Source organism: Lagopus leucura, unplaced genomic scaffold, assembly GCF_019238085.1.
Source record: "Lagopus leucura isolate 7727_CA_CO unplaced genomic scaffold, USGS_WTPT01 Super-Scaffold_760, whole genome shotgun sequence".
Taxonomy (NCBI): domain Eukaryota; kingdom Metazoa; phylum Chordata; class Aves; order Galliformes; family Phasianidae; genus Lagopus; species Lagopus leucura.
The window spans coordinates 11,738,459-11,759,851 of record NW_024962257.1 but is presented as its reverse complement, the minus strand read 5'-3'; the positions used below and the strand labels follow the sequence as shown (position 1 = coordinate 11,759,851).

General features: G+C 38.6%; 1 protein-coding gene across 3 annotated transcripts in view; it reads left to right on the top strand.

The window, feature by feature from the left end:
• LOC122176279 (katanin interacting protein) overlaps positions 1 to 17,706 on the top strand; it is a 55,487-nt gene extending 37,781 nt beyond the window's left edge. For all 3 annotated transcript variants that reach the window (XM_042864670.1, XM_042864669.1, XM_042864668.1), the window contains exons 18-26: positions 1,816 to 1,981; positions 6,505 to 6,662; positions 6,911 to 6,975; positions 8,013 to 8,123; positions 9,398 to 9,537; positions 11,654 to 11,755; positions 12,342 to 12,499; positions 14,671 to 14,759; positions 16,551 to 17,706. In XM_042864670.1, the coding sequence (XP_042720604.1) occupies positions 1,816 to 1,981; positions 6,505 to 6,662; positions 6,911 to 6,975; positions 8,013 to 8,123; positions 9,398 to 9,537; positions 11,654 to 11,755; positions 12,342 to 12,499; positions 14,671 to 14,759; positions 16,551 to 16,606 (1,045 nt within the window). In that variant the 3' untranslated portion in view covers positions 16,607 to 17,706. The remainder of the gene's footprint in view (positions 1 to 1,815; positions 1,982 to 6,504; positions 6,663 to 6,910; positions 6,976 to 8,012; positions 8,124 to 9,397; positions 9,538 to 11,653; positions 11,756 to 12,341; positions 12,500 to 14,670; positions 14,760 to 16,550) is intronic.
• The last annotated feature ends 3,687 nt before the right edge of the window (positions 17,707 to 21,393 follow it).

The following is a 21,393-nucleotide window of genomic DNA, read 5'->3' as shown; positions in this document are numbered from 1 at the left end:
GTGGAATAACAAGTAATTTCTTCAGATGTTTTTTTGTGTGTGTGTTCTGTAGCATCTGTCTGTGCATATGGAGTAATGTTTACGCAGCATTTCTGGATAATTGCAAGGAAAACTTCCAAGTTAGCGGAGAGTAAGAATGTATGAGGGAATTGCAAGTGTAGGTGCTGCTCTCAAATTCTGCAGCTTTTGTTGTTATAATTTTAATGAAGTCTTTGCTTCCCCAAATTATGTATGTACATAATGTACAGAAAATCTCTCCTGTAGGCATCAAGATCAAAGAAATCTTCCCATGAGATCCCCCATGATGAAAAGGCTCTGGTGGTGTAGTCTGGAGAGGCTTTGATGGACCCAGATGCAAAGAATTCATTTACCTTTTCATTCAGTGTCTTCTCTGGTGCTCCTTTTAAGCCTAGTCATCTGTTGATCCTACAGAATTTCTGGCAAGCTTTTTGCTCCTGATATGTTTGATGGATTTTTATTTATGGTGCCTTTTGCTTGCTAGTCTACATATTCTTTCTTGGCATGTGCATATACATTTAGCCGTCCAGAGTTTATGATCCTATTGATTTAATTTGTTTGATCATGACTTTTGGTGAAAGATGATTTGTAATAACTTTCTTTATCCTGCCACTAAGCTGGGCTGGCTTCTATTTTCATTTTTTTTTTATTTTATTTTTTTTTTTTAAGTCCTTGCTTTCTCTTTTATCTGTCTTAGAGAGATAAATTTGTTCTATGTTTCAAATACAACATCCATAATATCCTGTCTGATACATGTAATGCTTTTATTTTGTTGCTTTCTTGCCTTTTTTTTTTTTTTTGACAGGGTTCATTTTTACTTGAGAGCCTTTTTGAGCATAAGACAAAGGGTCTTAATTTTTTTTTTTTTCTGGCTTTTGATATTTCTGTAAGCATGTTGAGCACTTCAGTGCTCTTCAACTTAGCATTTGGAATGAGTCCTGTGTAGTATTGACTGTTCAGGACTAAGTCAAGTTTTGTCTCTTTCCTATGGGCTCTCTAATCAATTCCTCTGTGAAAGACTCATTATTCATATCTATTTCTTGAAGAAACTGCCAAATCTGGTACTCGTTCTTCTATTACACTTTAAAACAGTATGCACATAGGGCAGCGTACAAAAGTAATTACAGTAGGGCAATTGAGCCATCTTCTCCTTAGCTCTTTGTATATCATACTTTCTGGTAAAAGTCAGGATTCCAAAATGGGGAAATAATGGAATTGAACTTACCTAGTCAGTCTGAGGTGTGCTGTTAGGAGAAGATGTTGTCATATTGTAGAATGGTGGGAAAAAGGGCTGTTCCTTAATGAGCCTAATGAGAGCTGATAAAGGATGTGAACAAACTCTGCTCCATCTCTGGGCTCTTCAGATACCATCTCAGTCATGCTCAGTGTAGAAATATGCTGCTGACTGCCAGATAAACTAGTTTAGGCATGGACCTCTATTAATAAGTTATAAAATGTCTGGGACTGAGAATTTTGCCTTTAGTAATTTTGGTGCAGAGGTACCAAATGAGCTTTTCTCTGCTTGTTTGCTCAGGGAAGAAAACCAAAGGATTTTTCTGTTTTTCTTCAAACAGAGCCAACTAAAGGAAATGTTGTTCCCCCCAGCCACTGCATCTTTCATTCAGCAGTTCTGTATTACTTTTTATGTTTAATGTGCTTTTTAGTTGCATGCACATAGGTACAATAATGGAATTGGTAAGTGGAAATAAGAGGAAAATTGACACCTAGTAAAACACCTGTTTTCATGAGAGGAGCAGGCTTTTCCTTTCTGTCACTAATGGATTTTTCTCCTTGTAGGTTAATAGATGGGACTAATATTACAGCTGAGGATGACCATATGTGGCTCATTCCTTTCTCTTTTGGAGAAAATCATCTACTCACAATCCATTTTGATAAAAGTGAAAGTATTGCAGGGCTTCGTTTCTGGAACTATAATAAATCTCCAGAGGATACCTATAGAGGGGTAAGTAAAAGAAAAGGAGCACTGCCAGCAAAAATATACAGCGGTGCATTGGAAAATTGGTACTGTGATAAATGAATATAGCTGCCTTAATGGAACACCATAAATCTTTCTAGATTGTCTGAGTCTGAGTTTTGTGGCAGGTATAATGCATTTCTGTCTCTGCAAACAGCAAATATTGAAAAAAAGCCAGAGACAGTTTAAAGAAAACTTCACAGATGATTTTTCTAAGAGACACATAGTAGCACATATTACTTTCAAGATATATGATTCCAAAGTGGTATCCTCTCACTATCCGGTATTTAAGTCTCCCATATGATTCTTTATTTCCTGCAGCACGAGGAATGATAGAACAGGGGGCACTTCAACAGCAATTTGGTGTAGATAAGTTGAAGAAAGCAGTATCTGTGTATAAACTTGTGTTTTTCTCTGACTATGGGGATCCTTTTGTTTTTGAGCATCATGCTTTTCTGAAGTCTGCCACTTAATATTTAGTCAATTGACTGTAAATGCTATTGAACTATTTGCTTAATTGGTAGCATTTGGTAACATGATAAATAGAGATTTGGTAAGTCTTTATAAAATTAGGAATGTGATGAAAAGTCTTTCAGTGTGCACAATGAAACCCCCAGGCTCTATCTCTGTGGGCATGCAATGCAATTTTCAAATTTGCTTTCATTTTTCAATTATGTACTGTAGTAGAGTTTATGGTACCTGAAATCTGTGTACTTCCCAGGCAATCCAATGGAAAGCAGTAGGTGATGGCAACGCTATACTTGGCTAACATGGATGAATTTACATGGATGAATGTTAGGCTCATCAATCAGTTATCAAGAAGCAAGAATGTCTGGGACTCAACATTTGTTTTGGAAAATTGATATCTTCAAACAGTTTGGCTGATGTAGGTTAGATAAAATTGCACAGTGTACCTCCTCACTTATTTTCCAATTTGCTTTTTTTAAATTTTCTTAGTAGATAAGAAAATTGTTCCTGTGTGTGAAACTAGAGAGAGACAATACAAAAAATTCCAGGAAGTTTCTAGAATGATCCAGGCCTCCAACTTTAATTCATAAGACTGTGCAAGGGGTTTTTCAGCCTGGAGAAGTCTGTGAGGTGACCTGATAGCAGCCTTTCAGTATCTACAGGGGAGCTGCAAGGAAGAAGAAGACAGACTCTTTAGCAGGTTCTGTGGTGATAGAATAAGGGAATATGGTTTCAAGCCCGAGGAGGATAGATTTATTTTGGATATAAGGGAAATATATTTTACAGTGAGGTTGGTAAGGCAGTGTAGCAGGTTGCCCAGTGATGTGGCTGATGCCCTGTCCCTGGTGATTTCCAAGGTGAGGCTGGATCAGGCCTTGGACAACCTGATCTAGTTGTGCTGTCCCTGTTCACTGCTGGGGAGTTGAACTAGATCGCCTGCAGAGGTCCCTTGCAACTCTGAGGATTCTATGATTTTAGATAGTAATAAATATTGGGGAACTACTTTTCTGTGTAAATTTACCTTTCACAAATGAATGTTCCCTCTCTGAAGTTTGGCCTTGGCCTCTTTTAGTTCAAGCATGGGGTGTTGCAAAATGCTGAAGACTGGACAAGGACTCACAGAGGTTCAGAGGGTGACTTCTTTCATTTTAGCCACAACTCCTCTATAGGCTTTAACATTTGACATCTCATTTTTGTAATATAATGCAGTAACCCAACATGTTTGACTTAAGGGAGGGTTCAGGAGCATTATCATGTAAACATACCCCTGGGTAATCATGTTTTTTTAGTAATATTGCTTAGTTAATTTGTATGATTGGGCTTAAAGGGCTTTCTCCCCTTTATCTCCTTGAGAGTGATATGGCACTGGGGCAGCATGCAGTGATGGGATGAGTCAATTTGAGAGACCCACAACAACCTGATTTACCTTTGCAGGCTTCTCTGAGCAGGAGTCGTGACTGGAGACATGCAGAAGTCCCTTCTGATTTAAATCTTACTGTGATTCTGTGTGCATAATGTAATACAAAGAGCAGCCTATGTAGTGATGGGGAATATTTTGCTTTCCCATTATAAGAGCAGGTCTTCCCAAGGCAGAACAGGAGGGAGAAGTGTTTGTACATGAATTTTCAAACAAAATCAAGTTTCTGAGTGTGTGTTTGTGTCTGAGCTATTAAAAGGGCTAAAAGATTTCAAGGATTTGGCTATTTAGCATGCAATTTGGTCTTTGGAGACAAACCTAGGCAAGAAGAAAGGTGTATTTTTACAGTTTATTTTGCAAGGTAGCAAAGGAGGTGAATCTGACAAAGTAAGTGTGCAGGCAGCTCACCTCTAAGTCCCGCAGTGAAGTGCCATTAAAATGCTGTAACAGATGAATCCTGTAAAAGAACGAATAAAATAACATACTTGAAAAACTGAGGATGCAGGATATCTGCTGGGCCACAGTTAAGAGGCTTTAGACCATAGAGCTGGGGTATCATGGCATCTGTTTTTCAAAGCATTGCTGTTCTTCTAAGAAACGGTCTCTGGACATGAAATAGAATGATTTGCTAGGTAGCTGTAGACTGGTGGATTCTATTCACAGCTTTAGAATGAAAGGGTAATGGCAGTAAACTGTCAAAATGGAGGCTTGTATGCTATTTCCAGCTCTATGAAAAATTACCTTATGAAAGCTTTGTTATGTGATTTGTAAAATGCTATGTGTGATGGTTGAGTGCCTTCTCAGATGATGAAAATTACTTAGAAATGAGGGCTGTAAAGGGCACATAAATATAAGCAGCTGTGGTGTAATAGGTAAGATTTCATCTCTAAGTCTCCAGACTTCCCATTCAATACATGTTCTCTAAACTAAAGTGTATTTCAGTGGATTTTTCATTTCCTCTCCATAGTCTGGCAGCTTGATTCAGCTGGAAAGTACCATGCAGAAGAATTTCTTATACACAAAGTGTATTTCCTTTGTTTTCTCCCAAGCTTATTAAGGATGAAACCTGCAATAGTTATTTCCCTCTGCTTGCTGCTTTCACTCCTAATTTATCTTCATGCTCTTTGGAAGTGAAGCAAGCACCTTGCACAGTCCAGTACCTCAAGTTTTCAAATTGAGAAATGCTTTTGTAAACAAACAAAATGCACAAAAAATGTCCAAACAAACAAAAACTTTCTGAAAAAGATTTACTTCTGGTTTGTTGCACTTGCAACTCACTGAAATGGTAATTGACAAAAAATTAATGGCAAACTGCAAAAATATGAAAGCTGCTGTGAGTATCGGGCTTTGTAGGAAACCTGAAGTGTTAAGTTGTTCTCAGATTGACATCTCAAAGTAAATACTGCTTATGTTTTAATAAAAATACTAATAACAGATCATGAGAACTACATATTTCCATACAAAACTATTCTCAAATAGTCATATATTCATCAGTAAGTATAAAATCTGAAGATGACAGAACTGAGTCACATTACCTTTAGACTAAATTAAGTCTTTTCTGCTAGCTAAATGAATCTATTCTCATTCAGTCCATTAATCAGCAGACTGCAATCATAGGGCCAGTTATAAGGCTATCCTGTTCTATTTTCCAGGTATTATTCCTTCCTTAAGCAGTAATTAGTGACATATTCAGTGCAATACTTTTGATTAACAGGAGACTGTACTTAACATACCTTAGGGCAAAATGCAGTGATAATTGTTGCTGCATGATGGAGTTGTTATGTGACTGTGATCATGCACACAGCTCCAGATGGTGTTAATGGGGGAGGATGAAGGGGCCTGAACTCCTTCATATTCTGATCCAGGTATGGCTGAATTATTTGGTTTAACCTTCAGAGTTTATATCAGATGTGCACACATCTGAGACATAATTGTGGCTTGATCCTTTTCTGCCTGGTAGAGGTACCTTTTCGTTATTCATATGCCCTTAGGTTATATACAGCACTGCTTGGTGGATGAGTGGGCAGGATCCTGGAAAAGTCCAAATGCTGCCTGCCACACAGATGAGTAGAATGGTGAAACAGAGGTTTTATACAAACATGGTAGAGACAGAACAGGGCTTGCTCATGAGAGATCACTAGGTTATGTGATCTCTTCAGCCAGGGTTGAGCAGTCAGGGCTGATCTGCCATTGCATTCAGGTGGATGATGAGCGACTAACCATCTCCTCAAATCACCTTTGCAACATATGCTGACTTAAAAGCTGAGTCTGTAGTCTCTTGACACGTGCTCTCCTGCAGCCCACAGATTTTCAGTTTACTGAGGTCTCTGGAGGTGCAGTGAAGGAGCTCTTCCAATCATTTGTATTTTATTTTTTATCTTTTTTTTCCTCCAAAATCCTAAGCTCTGCCACTTGCATCAATCTCGATAGGTAGTGTCAGCTGTGATGTATTGAACTGCACTGGGTTGCAGACTGGGTTCTGCTGCTCTAGGCTTCCTTTTGCCGAGGGGTGTTACACTATAGAAGAATGGAACAAATACTGCAAAATTACAGGAACAATTGTTCCAGTCTCTGAAGTGAATGCATTGCATTGGATTTATGTTATGATTTTTCTTTCTTAAACAAGGCAAAGGTAGTCCACGTAATGCTGGATGGTCACAGCATCTCCCCACCAGAGGGCTTTCTTATCCGCAAGGGACCAGGCAACTGCCACTTTGACTTTGCCCAAGAAATTCTCTTCCTTGACCATCTGCAGCCCCAGCTGATGAACAGATTACAAAGGAGGTACAGTAACATTTTTACTATCTGAACCACTCTTATTTGTTCAGTACTTGTATTCTCTTTTGAACCAAATCTGTATGAGACACCTGGATGAAATGGAATGTTTTATTTAGATCAGAAGACAATCTGCTACATAATCTGGAGGGGAAAGGTACATGTGATGGCTTTTTTTTTTTTTTAATTTGTTCTGTTCTTTCCTCAGTGAGCCAAGAGTACATAAGTAAACTACTTTGTCTTGGTTATTTTGGCAGGACTGGTTCAAAGAGAATGGAACAAGCTAGTATGGACTATGAAGCACCACTCATGCCATGTGGTTGTATCCTCCTCTGTCATTTTCTTAGTACATAACTGAGGTATTCGGTATAACATCGTCATGAATTCCAGTAGTTCTAAATACAACTTTCCATGCTATAAGAAATGAATGAGATGTGAAGAATGTGATGAGAAAGGCATTTGTTAAATATGACTTGAGAATAAATAAATGAAACAGAATATACGAAGGTGTGACCTGTAGTCAGATGCTCTGGTACCACTTCTTCCCACCTTTTAGAATCCGTGAAAACTGGAGCTAGAAACCCATTAGCACAGTATCCTGCCAGCCTGTCAAAGCTAGTAATAATCTGTACTCTTGCATATCTTTGAATGTTCACAGTGCTGTTCTTTTGAAATTTGTCGCATTTTACATCTTTATTAAGACTGTGTTGACCAGAACTGTGTAATATTTTCTTAATGTTTCTGGCTCTTTAATCTTATGTTTTTGTAAATAAGCACAGCCTTCTGTGGTAATACTTACTGTTGTGCCATCCATCTACCTGACAGCCCTCTTAAATCCATTAGGCTGTCCTAACCATGTTTGGAATCAATGAGATCTCAGCATTACGAAGTTCCTGACAGTTTCATGAAAATCAGTGTCTTTTCAGAGATAAAAATAGGTGCTCTACTAGAAAAACAAACGGCACGCGTTCTTATTATATTCTCTGCCATTCAGTTAAGGGAAATATTTTCTGGCTAGTTATCATTCATGTAATTCAAAACTGAGCAAAGGCATAATCAGAAGGTGTAGGAAGGTAATAAAGGCTCTGGATAGGAGCTGTGGTATTAATAGGTAGCAGAATAGGGAGGTAGGATGCCTGCTCATAAATAAATAAAAGATTATATGTTCTTCTGGCAGCTGACGATGTAATATGAGCATTCTTACATGTGAACAACATGTAGAGACTCTTGCCTTTCAACCGTAGGGCTTCATTTTTGTGTGTGTGCTATCAGTAACAGAAATGACAAACTTCTTGTCTAATGTAGCTTATTCAGAGAATATCAGTATCAAATTTTCCTTAACAGCTCCTTCCTTCTTAGTTGTTTTCCAGTTTCAGCTTCTAACAAGCTGGGGTGATCCATACTACATTGGTTTGACTGGTCTGGAGTTTTTTGATGAACATGGAGACCAAATCCTACTAACTGAAAACAGTATCTTTTTGAATTTGATTCAGTGTTCATGGGTAACCAGTAGAGGGAACGCAGGACGCATTTGCAAGATACATAGTAATCAGTTATTAAAGAGTTGCACTTCAGTTTTCTGTATCAGCTAAAATAAGGGTAAAAAGCATGGATGCTGTGTGAACTGTGTATCTCAAGGGATCCTCATTGTTTAATTAATAGAGATTACACTGAAAAAAGAAGCTCTTTTCTGAGTGATGTTTTTATTTATATTTTGTATGGTGCATGATGGAGAAGAAACATGTGGAAATTGATAAGTGTTAAAAGAATTTTTAAAAGCAAGGGATCATTGACTTAGCTTATATTATTCTTCCTGTCTTTACAGTACAATACAGTGCCAGGTAAAGATAATTCAGTAAGTGTGGAATAGACATCTGTATCTGCTTGTACAGCAATGTCTCCGAGATATATCAGGATCCCAGAAAGCACATTTGTCCAAGTGCTGTACTGAATGTGATATTTCAGCTACCAAGTCTGAAGCAAGTTTTTCCTAAGCTGCAGAATCATCTCTGTGTCATTCCTTAAATTCTTTATAAGTACATACAGACTCTAGCCTCTAAGAAGGCAAAACAAGTGAGAGTTATTGTCCCTCAAACTGGATTGCTGGGGACTTATAATTCTGAAGACAGTGCCATTCATCCCTATTTCTATACATGCCTTTAACATAGATTTTTAAACATAAGCATTTCCTGGGGAAAAAAATCTTACCTTAGAAAGCCTTTTCAATAGAGGACTTAATCTTCCCATGTGAGGAAATGAAAGAAGACCTTATTGAACAGTTACTTTTTATCACAAATGTTGAGGAACTTAAGGGAAAAAAAAAACAAACAACTGGTCAGAAAGGTGACTGTTGTCTACAGGGATGCTTTTCTTAAGATAGGTTTCATATGAGTTTCCACAACTGCACAAAAAATTCCCTAGGCAGTGCTTCTTTTTCTGATAAGGAAACTTTATTGATGAAGTCATAAAAATGGGCCTTAAAATAAGCGAAATGCTGCTAGTTAATTTCTTCCTATTTTAAAAATAATCTTGTGTGCCAGAATCTCTAAGGGCATTCCTGCTTTTAAAAATGTGCTCCCAAGTTCTTCAGCTATCTTAAATAAAGTACTTGGAGTATTCTGTAACTTTTACTGCTGTACTGGAGAATATTTCCTCATGGAATCTGAAAGGAGAGGCACAAGCTCTTACACGTGGTATTTTGAGGATGTCCCTTTCGGTTATTTAAGCTGAAGTTATTTTTTCAGATATTGCTGCTTTTCCAGATAGTGTCAACGTTTTAGAAGATATATCTGGAGATATCCGAACTCCAGACAAACTCATTGACGGCGTAAATAACACAACTGATGGCAGACATATGTGGCTTGCACCACTTCTTCCTGGTTTGGTATGTTTTCCCTTATCATCTCATTCTACTGATGTGCACAGATATGGCTGGAAGTGTAACGGAAGGGGGAAGAATATATAACTTTGAGGTCAATTTGATATTAGTAAGCTATGCTAAACAACTGGTTGTCAGGAGGAGTTCTCTTTATTCTGCTTTCTCTTTACTGCACTGCACAGACCACAGCAGTATAGATACAGGTTTCCCAGCTTTGTAACTCCTTGTATCTCCATGGTGCAACTGGAAAAGGATTTCTAGTGCGTGTTCAGTTACTGTGAAAGTATTACTGACAAAGGAGTTTAATCTGTGTTGTGCAATAAAGACCTGTCAAGTGGGAATGAACTGAGATCGTAAGTTAATTCTTACAAAAGCCAGTATGTTGTTTTTTTACAGTAGAGTTTTTTAACCTATCTTGAATTTAAATTCATAAATTGGATAAGACTGCTTTGTGTTTTGTAAGCTACAAGTGATTGAGCCCTTCTAGAAGCGGCATGTTTTTAAAATAATGGGGAGCAAATATCTAAACAGGAAAAGTAGATAAACTTAGATGAGTTTTGACTTCATTTCTGGGAGGACATTTTTTTCATGGTCTTGTTTTGGGTATCATTAAGATGCATTCACTTCCTAGAAGATTGGATTATGAAAGTGACAAAATGTAAGGCTGAGGTGTGATATTTTACAGCTTACTGTTGGAAAAACCCTTACTGCATATGTTACAGTTATTAATTAGACTACTAAAAATGAGGAAGTCAATTTTGAAAATAATTCATGTTGTAATGCATTGGGTATAGTTAAGATTAAAATTTTAATTATACTTGGGAGGACTGACCCTTTGCATTTTGTGAGGAAATGGAAGGTCTGTGTAATGCTTGAGATTCCTACAGCCTACATTCAAACATCTCGAGTCCTGCATGTTGGCTGGATGTGAAGATGTCCATTGAAACATCGGGGATGGGTGATTTGATAGCTGAATTTGTGTTTGGCATATGTTAACGTCTTCATGGAAACACTGTCAGAGAGGTGACTTCATTCTGATAAAAGGAAAATAATGCCTGATTCTAGCACAGTTCCATGCATTGTTTTGTGTCAAATCTGACACCAAACTGTAGGTAAGATATTGGTATTAAAAGGGGAAGTGGATAGTATGTGAAATGTAGGAGGGATGAGGAAGCAATGGACCCTTCTGTCCTTAAAATGTAGCAAATGATACCTTTTCAAGATCCATATAATTCTGCCAACTTCCATGCTTTTGTTGCAAAGCCAGGCTGCTGAGAGATGTTCCAGTTGCTTAGAAAGCTGTGTAAACTCTGCTACATTGGAAAATTTGATTGCTTTAAGAAAGTTGTTTATAATGGACTTTCTTTTCCTTTCTAATATTGAAGTATTTTTGTCTTTTGCAGATTTGTTACTAATGTAAGCATGGTTAGAATTCTTTGTCACTCTGTCACTGATTGTCACTTTGTTTATTTGCTTGAATGGATTTTCCATCAAATTTTTCATTATTTGTGACACCAACAATTGTCACGAGACATCATAGGTCCAGATTTTCTTCTGGGAAAGAAGAGAGATGCAAACAGTTCCGTTGATCACGTCTGCCTCTCTTTCTTCAGTGCAAAAAGTGAAATGAGCAATATCTCGAGCAATAGTTGTTTGGCAAGCATCAGGAGAGTTGTCTGTGTGTACCTCACAGAAGTTGCAGGTTTTGTGGTAGAGCTTTCTTAGGGGATATGGGAGGAATGTTAGCATTGCAAATAAGGTGTATTCCATTCATGTGTCAGCTTTTCTTGTGCTGAAGCACATCTGTATTTTGTTGATGTAATACTCATTAAGGATATTGCTCTGCTCCTCCTCTAACTGGTTAGCAGTCCAAGATGACAAGCTCAGATGCAAATATTCTCTTCTGATGACTTGTACGTACATTTGAGAGGGCAACTGTGCAGAAGAGTAACATCTGTGAATTATCAGCAGAAATGATAGCTAAATTGAAACCCTTACCATCAGTTATCTGCCCTATAGCTCTATATCTTCAAACACAGACCAAATTGATGAAATGCGTATGAGATGCTTTTTTTCTTTGGGGGGTTTATCCTCTAAAATATAAACGAATTCTCTTTTACAGGTGAACAGAGTATATGTTATTTTCGATGCACCTACCACTGTGTCAATGATCAAGTTGTGGAATTATGCCAAAACACCCCAGAGGGGTGTGAAGGAATTTGGTGTAAGTAATTTTTGGATGCATTTTGTATCTTTTGCTGTACTTTTTCAGTCTTACCAAAATGTGATTTTTATATGATCTGAATGGATAGTATTCATCTCATTAACCCTGCATTTAATGTTAAAATGCTTAACATGTGCTAGTCACAGTCCTTTGTTTCTTGTCCAAGGAAAGAACAGTTTTTCAGATAATAGCCTTAACAGAATAACGCTTTCCTTTCTCCACTGGCTATGGAGCAGGTCTGTAACACCAGTTCAAACTAAAAGCCCAAGTTTTAGACAGCTGAAATGGGATGAGATTCACTAATTCCTAAATCTGAGAGTGATTTATTCCAGTTGATAGAAGAGTAGTTACGTAAAGCATGAAATACATTTTTAATTGCCTACTTGAAAACTTCTTTAGCAACATCAGTGAGAAGACAAAATGGGAGGAGAGAGATTGAAGGTTTAGGGACAAAAGCTAAACTGAGGACTGGAGTTATGGAACAATTGGTCCAAAGTGATTTCTAGTTAATTGACTGAAAGGACTGTTGAAAGCAGCACCTGATTCCTAGATTTTTTTCATTGTTAAGTTTCTTTATTATCTCTAGCTTTTGGTGGATGACTTGCTTGTGTACAATGGGATTCTGGATATGGTGAACCATGTAGTTTCAGGCATCCTACCCACCTGTGATCCAGTAGTTCCATATCACACCATTCTCTTTACGGATGATGAGAAGATTTGCCATCAGAAGAGAAGTGTAATTAGGTATGTGAGTAGATCTTGTCTAAAAGTGTCTTGTTTTTGGAAAATGTTGTCATGTGACTGATGTCAGGAATGCACATGTTGCTATGAAGAATTCCCTTCTACAGCATACTCAGTCTCACTTAATGGTAAATAACCAGTAGCTTTTTACATGCTGGGACAAAAGTACTAGCTTGATTTCTAAGTACTTTTTAACACTTTCAGGATTATTGATTCACATTTGAATGTGTTTTCAAAAGACAGTTTTCCTTAGAGAAGAATTGGTGAACTGCAATGAGATTGCATGGGGGAGGGGCAGAACCCAAAAATTTTTGAAGAAGCATCTGGTATCAGAGGAAAGTCCTTTAAATGTCCTTTAAATGAAAAATGAGTTTGGTTCTCAGGGCTAACCCACTGAAGCCACCAAGTTGGCAACCTCACAGAAAACGTGATGGAAATGGAGTGAAAAATATGTTCAGAAGATCAGGACTGATAGGATCTAAGAAACAGTCCATAGCACGGAGAATAAAGATTGAAAGACAAATGTATTTTAAATGAGATGGAAAAACTGATGTCTTCTAGAAATAAGCACTTTTATACATTGCACAGTTAAAAATAGAATGTCTTAAATATGCATTACTTGAAAGAAAGGTGACAGTTTTGCATCCAAAATTGCAAAGCAATTACTTCAGAAACAATAGAAAATTTAAAAATAAGTGGAAGGAATGTAAGCTATCCTGACTCAAAGTAGGAATTCACATTTGTTTGTAGGGATTTCCTATGTTTTTCCAAAGCATTGGCTGTTGGCCACTGCTACTGTCAGATGTTGAAATAGATTATTACTGTTCGAAAGAACTGTGTTAGGCTTACATTTTTTACAAGAAGCTGTGTTGTCATGGTGAAATTTGGAGGTAGATGGTTTTTGAAGTGAAAAAGTTACTGGAATGAAAATGTGAGTTTTGAGAAATTCTTCAGGGGGATACAGGAAGGAGAAGGAGAAATGAACATCTGCTTTGTTCAGTCAAACATCTTTGTTCAAGGGAAGTTATTTTACTGGAAGCAGAGAAACTTCATCTGTAATTGTAGAGCTGTTTTTCATGTGACTTCCTTTGCATGTACTCGTGTAAAGCATAGCGGTGTTGGATTAGATTTGGGAGGTCTCCTTTCTTGGTCATACACACTGCAGCTTCTGTTTTCCAGTCAAAATTACACAGTCTTTTCTTCTAGAATTCCTGTACAGCAATGTTCCTTGTCTTTGTCTTCTATTCCCTTCCTCTCTTATTCTAACCCTCTGAAGGACAGGGTTCTTTGGCAGTAGAAGACACATCTCTTACTATCTGCTGGAAGAACACCCCTACTTTTAAAAGATGTTATTGATCTTGTGCAAGTTGGTACCTCTAACTTTGACCTATTGTCTTTCATGTATCGCCGTTCAGTATTTCATGAACCCTCTCATATTATCATCAGTGGTGTAAATACTGATTTACTTCAGTATTGGTTGCACTATGTCTGTTGGAGAGGCGTTCCATTTTCTCCAATGGAAGCCTGTTGTGTGCATTATTTGTAGAGAAAAGAAAAAGTTCAGACTACTTTTTGTTTTCTCTGATTAGTATTTCTTTAACTTCCAATTCAGCTCACAGCTTCTTCTGTAATGGGGTTAATTTAACTTTGAGGTTATTATTTCTTTATGAGAAAGAAATTATTAAAATTGGGGCCTGCAAACAAAGCTTGTCACAGTAAATGAATTTTGTTTAGTTCATAAATTTTTCATGAATAATTACTGTATCAACATTACAAAATAGTGCAAAGTTCTTTGTAGGGCTTTTAGGCTCTTTATACAGAGCTACTGTAAAATTTCACTTTGGGTAATGTGGTTCAAACTGTGTAGGCAGGCAAGGAAATTGTAGAGTGAATATGATGTTGATATTTGAATGTGTGCCTGCTGCAACCTACACCACTCATTAGACTGCTAAAAAATACTTCAGGTAGATGCAGAATGCCTTTCTTTTTTAGGTAGTCTCATATTATGTTCCTAAGCTTAACGTATAGGAACGTTACATAAGTCTATATATATATTTCATAGAGGTGTGTGTAACCTCCTGAACTGAGTAACTTACTTGGTAACCTTTTCCTGTAACTCTTGAAACTTTTCAAAATGACTATTTTGGTTATTATGCTGATTTTAATCTCTTCAGCAATCACGTGGAAGATCAGGATGTACGAATGATGAATGAAAACCAGATTGTCACCAACAGCAAAAAGAAGCAGGCTGTGGCTGATCCAGGTTGGTTTTATCTTCTACGGTTTTCTTCTGCTCACGTTCTACAAAAGCAGTATGAATAGTAAACATTGTTATAGACCCAGCTGGGAAAAGAAGGGAGATTTGCACCTCTCTTCTAATTTGGTTCTTTCATAGGAAGGCAAACATGGCGTATCGTGCTCTGGATTTTTATTCTGTATCTAAATCTGAAAGTGGATCTTATAAATCAAAGATTTATGTGACACGTAATCGTAGCTCATACCAACACATGCAGAGAGGTCTTCAGGAAAGAAACTGGCTGAAGACCAATTGAAAACCAGTGTGATTGTACAGGTCCAAAGATAGCTTTTGGAGTAATAAGCTTGTTGCATCCCCACTGGCCTTTTAAGCAGCTTTAGAGATGATGTGTGCCTCAGAATTACCTGTTTGTTGCTCCTCAAGCTAATCAAAAATCATGATATATGAAGCTAGGATGAAAATCCCAGATGCCTGTCTCGTTGGTCTCTTCTCTCTTACAAGTGATAATTAAAAAGACAGCCTGTTTATTTTCTTTTTCCCGAGGAGAAATAATAGATTGTATTTATAGTCTGAAGTGTCCCAGTCATTCACTGTAAATTCCTCAGGATAGCTCCCTAAATACATTACATATTCTCAGCCAAGCTGGTACATTCATGATTGTTTTTCTTCCCTAAGCATGACAATTTCTCTAGTTCGTTTCTCTGGAAAGTGCTACAGAAATTATTTGATGGCTTTTAATAACACTTCTGTAGGAGAAGGATTTCAAATGCCATTACCTGTGCAAATATAGCTTGAGTATTAATACATTAGCACTAGCTGTGTCAAAAGTATCCTACACATCTCTGTGCCTGTTGTAATGACATCTTGAGTTGCAGTGCAGACATGCTCTGTATTTAGTGAAGAATGCTTTCTTTTGTCACTTAAAGATGGGTGAGCTCTCATTTCTTACTGTGAGGTTTTCAGCTGAGGATTTGTTGTTTTTTTGATATCTGCCCAGGGTCTCCTCCCAAACACTTATGCTATCAGCTGCAGAGGTTGATAGAATGATTTGGGTTGGAGGGCGGACCTCAGGAGGTCTCTAACCAGAGCAGAGTCGACTCTGAATTCACACCAGATTTCCCAGTGAAGTGATTCCACAGAATTGTCTTCATGGGGGAAAAAAGTCTTTGTCCCTTTGAAGTCAGTCCATCTTCTTTATTGAAAGATGGAATTAATTATGCTATCTTTACTTTCACATTTTGCTTTTCTGCCTCCCCTTGTTGCCTCATCCTCTATTATCCATTTTCTTCTGTATCCATACTGTTTTCTAAGCGTAATCCCAAACCTGTGATGATACACCTAGTCTCTGAAGCCAGATTGTTCATGTAAAATAATCAAAATGTCAAGGAAAGGATGGACTACAAGAAAGAGCAGGTGTCAGTGCTTTGTTCTGAAATGGCACAGCAGTCATTGGTACCCATGTGATCCAGTTCAGCTTCTGCCTTTTTTCTGAGCACCAAATTTGTGTATCTCATGTAAAAGCTCCTCTTTGTCCCTTGAGAGGTGGAGTAACAGATTATAGAGTTACTTCCTTGCACTGATTTACTTGTTCGCTGTCCCGCAGTCTGGCACTCTGAAATCTTTTCTTCTACAAGGAAGTAGTTGGTATTGCTTGCTGTCAGTGTAGGATATGGTACTGAGAAGTGTAACCTTCACTCTGGGATAGAAATAGAAATGAGAATGTTTCTTCCTCTTTTTAGTCTGTGACTTTGTTGATGTAGGAGCATTTTTAAAACAGCACTCAATTTTCCTTAACAGCTTTGCGTCCAAAAACCTGTCTGTGTGAAAAAGGACTGCAGAGGAGGAAAAGATAACAAGGGCTTGACTGCAAAGTCCTGAATACATCCAGCTCTGGACACTTGCATCTTGGAGAGCTAGATGACTTATCATCCAAATGGAATTTACTCCACACTTGTTGCTGAACCACCTCCTGTCTTATGAGAGGAAGTTGCCTTTGCTACAGGAAAACTTCCTTCAGTAATGAAATTTAAAGCATGAGTTCTTTAGTTTTCTGGTTCTTTTATTGTCGTAATCTGCAATGACAGATCAGAAAGTGGGTTTATTGAGGTTTAATGAGTAAGCTTTCACTTACCTTTTTTTTTTTTCCAGTGAAAAAATGATTTCTTCTATTATTTCACTACTATGTAAAAGCAAAAAAAAAAAAAAAACCATTAGCACTCTGCACAGCCCTCAGATCTTCCTGCTGCCCTCCACTACAGCCTGCATTGGGATCTGCGAACAAGGAGGCCGTCCCTCTGGGCTGCACCAACCAGCTCTGCTGCCAGCAATGTGCCATCCCTTTTGAGAAGTGGTAAAGGCATTTTAATGAGCAGATGGTAAGGAGTGAATGGCATTTTTAAAACGCTGAGTACCCTGAATGCCTGGCCGTTTAACCAGGAATTCTAACCAAATAATTGTGCTGCGGGATTTGTAGCTGTGCAAATGTTCTTTTCAATGAATATTTGTCAGTGGTGACAACCTGTAAATCTCTTACAAGATCTAATAGAACATTCTTCCTTTCTCATTTAGAACTTAGTGTTTTCAAATAGAACTGAAAGTTCTGAGATGCTTTTATGTGTGAAACAAAGATGCATAGTATTGCAGCCCATGATACGGATTCAAAATGTGCTGCTTTACTCGCCATAAAGGCAGGAGCTGCAGTAGTTTGTGTGTTCAATTACAAAATACTTGGCTGTTGTTGGCTGAGCTGTAAAGACCCAAGATAGCAATACCTTTCCTGGATATCTCTGTTGATGGGGCAACAAAACGTATTTTGTACTAAATGCAAAACACTTCTGTATGTAAAATAGATGCTTATTTGTTTATAACATAAATAGAATTTGTTATGGAACTTAATAATTGGTATTGTTACTAACATGACAAGTGTTCATGCTAAAAAATAAAAGCATATGAATAAAAGACATTTTCACAAAGCTTGCTTAAGAGCTTTGCTTCCTGTAAATAGCTGGATGTAAGTGCCTGTTGGCCACTGTGTGGCATTTGTACAAGTTACTGAACTTGTGGACGTCTTCTAATAGTGGTGCTTCCTTCCCCATAATTGCTACAGTATGAAAAGAGGGTGAAGTTCTTTGAAACATTTCAAAAAAATGAAGTTGTGGAATGTTCTCCTCTGCAGTACATCAGGCTGAAAGGGGGGTTTGCTCTGGGATGATGTATGGCACTAAGGCAAGGCCTGATGAGGTCCTTGATCCTGGGCAGTCATGTGTAGAAAATAGTGTAATGTTTAAAAAGTACTTCATTCATCTCTATAGTGTAGGAGATATCAGCATTTGCCCTCTTGATGAGTTGAGATGTGATGACCCTTTACGTAACAAAGGTATTTTAGTGTCCTAATCAGTCCTATGTATTTCAGCTGCTAGAATCGTTTCCATAGTGAACTGGGGAAAAATAATGATCGTTTTTCACTTACTTTAACTTGCTACAGGTACATTTTTGTCAGAGAAGCATCTAAGGAGGGAAAGGAAAAGCAAGCATGCAATTAAGAAAGTTCCCACAAAGTATGTTAGCTAGTGTCAAGTAATGTCAGAATTCCAGCAGAAGAAATTCTCAAGCAGCAGTAACACTGCTTCCCAAATTATCTGAAGCATGACAAAGGAAGAAGGACAGTTAATGTGAATTTTGATTGAGTTCTTGAATAGGAATTGTTAAACTTCAGCCCAGATCAATTTCAGGGCCACTCAAACCTCTGAGCCATAGTTGCTGACCTTTTACCTGCTTTCCAGGGGTTAGATCAAAATGATGAGTTTGTCCCACAAGGGCAGAAGATAAAGGAATAATCTGTGAGGAAATAAATGTCATGCTGCATCATTTTTGATCTTTACAAAAGTATTTTAATCAGCCTGAAATGAAATCTGAAGCCAAGGATGCCTTGGAAGGCTTGCAATTTCAGTTTTTCAATTTCTGCCTTTCTTTTTATGGTGTAATCCAGTAGAATTTAATTTCTGCTGCTGAGAAGCACCCATCTGTGAGCAGGGGAGCAAGCAGTGAAGCAGACAATGTAAGAGACGTGTGATACGTGGATGTTCCAGTTCTACTGAGGCAGAAGGGTCATCCTCATCTTGGAGGATGAAACTAGAGGAGCTCCATGAGAAGCTGGTCGTGGAATTACACTGCCACATTCTGCTGAGTTGGTGCTGTTTTCTGCAAAATTTCCTGATCCTGCAGAGATTTTGCCAGGTCCTGGTATGGTAGTGAGTCTGAAAACCAGCACCAGTGTGGGCAGGCTCTGATGTGTCTCCTTCAAAGAGAAGAGAAGGAAGCAGTGGGGAATGGAACATACTGCAGGAGTGTTTGCTTCCATTTGAATGCTGTGGTCTTTGTATTCAGATCAAAAGAAGAAGGGCTCCTGGCTCAGTGGTCTCTTCACCCATTTCTGTGACTGTTTGCTTGTTTGCTGAGAAATGACTTACAGCCCATGTGAGACACAAACATCCCTTTATCACGCAGCTTGTATCACCCTAATGGAATTCTGTCAGCTGAGGATAAAATGTGGACTAAAAAAGCAATTATAGAGTGAATCTCCTAGCTGCAGGAAGAGCTGAGAGATGGGGACAGAGTGCCCATCTGGAGTAATTTCCTGTCTGACTGGCCTCTAAATCTTGCTAGGAAGAGATCAATTTTCCACCCCTGTCTAACAGCATCAGCTCCATTCACCCTGGCTCAGGACCCTAGGAAGTGCTGCATTGTTTAGACCCAGGCATAAAAGGAAACATTTGCAAACTGCAACTTCCTTCTTACTGACCTAGAAATTACTGGAAAAGAGAGGAAAAAAGGCTACAAGCCTTGTATCTGATGGGACTCTAGTGATCTGTTTCATAGCTCCCAGTTGAAGGAGAGGACTGACCGTCCCAATGACGAGCAGCACAGAAGGACTACTGCTTCCAGCAGTGCTTGGTTCTGCACTTAGAGCTCACTGCTCTGACTGATTAGGAGAAAAACGACCTAATGATCTGCTAGCAGCTTTCTCCAGGTATGCTGGTGGTTATTTTTTCCTGGAAAGTCCAAATTGTTCACCGAAGTCTTACTTTTAGGTTCTGACTCCCTCAAAGTCTGTTTGGTGTGGCCTTAAAATCAGTTTGGCTGTTTATTACTTCACTGGATTTATTAAAAATATTAGCATGTGTAGATTTTGTGTAGCTTTCCAAAGAGAACAGAGATTCTGGGAGAGACACAGATACCATTCTTTTCCTGCATTTTCCTCTTGCTCATACCTGAACTGTTGTTTCAGAGTATCCCTTAGCTCACCTAGTTCTAACTGGAAAAAGCATTTCCCAATATTTTTGTGAAAGTCCAGCATGATGGACCAGGCGTGTTCAGGAGGTGAGTGTCAGAATGCTTAAGAAACTCAGAAATAACAAATAGCCAAGTATCGGTCTTCTCATCAAAGAAGCCAGAATTCCGGCTCTGGAAGAGGCAGTTTGTGCAGTGCTAAACAGAAATGCTTTATTTCAGGTTTTATATCCAGCCACTGTGTAAGAAGAGGGAAGAGGCTGTGGCTCAGCTGCTGCCACCTGAGAGCATGAACCCTACTGTGTATTAGAGGCTGAACAGATCTCCAAGTTGTAGAGAAGGCTCACATAGGAAGGATGAGTGGTGGGCATAAGAATAGGGGAAAACAGAAGATGTCCTGGATGTGACTCTTCATCCAAGACGAGCATTACATCTGGGAGAAGAGATGATCCCTGCTGTAAAGGTAACAAACTGAGAGCAGCTGAGCCCCTTCATGTTTTTCACTAAGATTTCTCTGCCTGATAGCAGTGTTAGGAGCAGCCAGGACAGACGTTGTTGTCTGTTACTGAGGGAAGAACTTTCATCTTGAGGAAGAAGAGTGTTCAAAGAGGACAGGGGCTGAGGCAGCACCAGTACAGTTTTACAGAGGGTTGGCAGGAGTCAGCCAGCATGCTGAGCTGAGATCAGACACTGACTGCCATCCCTTCTTGCAAGTGTGGATTAGCAAGTGTAGTGCCTGTTATTCATGGCTCTGTGCTCCTATTCATCACTAATGTTTTGGGCTTCTTTCTGCAATTGCACAATTTTAAACCTTACAATAGGCAGTTGATTCCATTCTTTTGAAATCGTTAATGTTAGTTATCTTTGCCAGGCTGGACCTTACAGGGCTTTCAAGATGTTGATTGTCAACACTGTGTGGGAAGGAGTGTAATGTGGCAGTCTGAAAACGGAAGGGCAGAGAGATGGGTTGTTCGTTCTCTCCTTCAGTGCAGAGTAGGAATCAGGTCTGGAACATGGAAGAGTTGGGTCCTTATGTAGCAGATGGTTGGGCATGCTTTTACCAACAGATGCTCACTGTTGCTAAAAGTTAACAGCTTCATGGGGACACCCAACAAACAAAAATCTACCAGAATCATTAATGCATAATAGGTGCTGTCTTAGTTCCTGAGTTTAAAAATGTTTGAATGTAGGAAGATCCTTAGTTAAAAATACATGTGCTGCTTAATTCTTGTGTTTTCTTCTAACCATCTGGCTTAGAGACATGATTCTGGGCAAGGTGGAATCTGTCTGACCCAGTGTAGCATGTTCTTACCATCAAGGTGCTGTGTAGGAGTTGCTGTGTGTGTTCCAG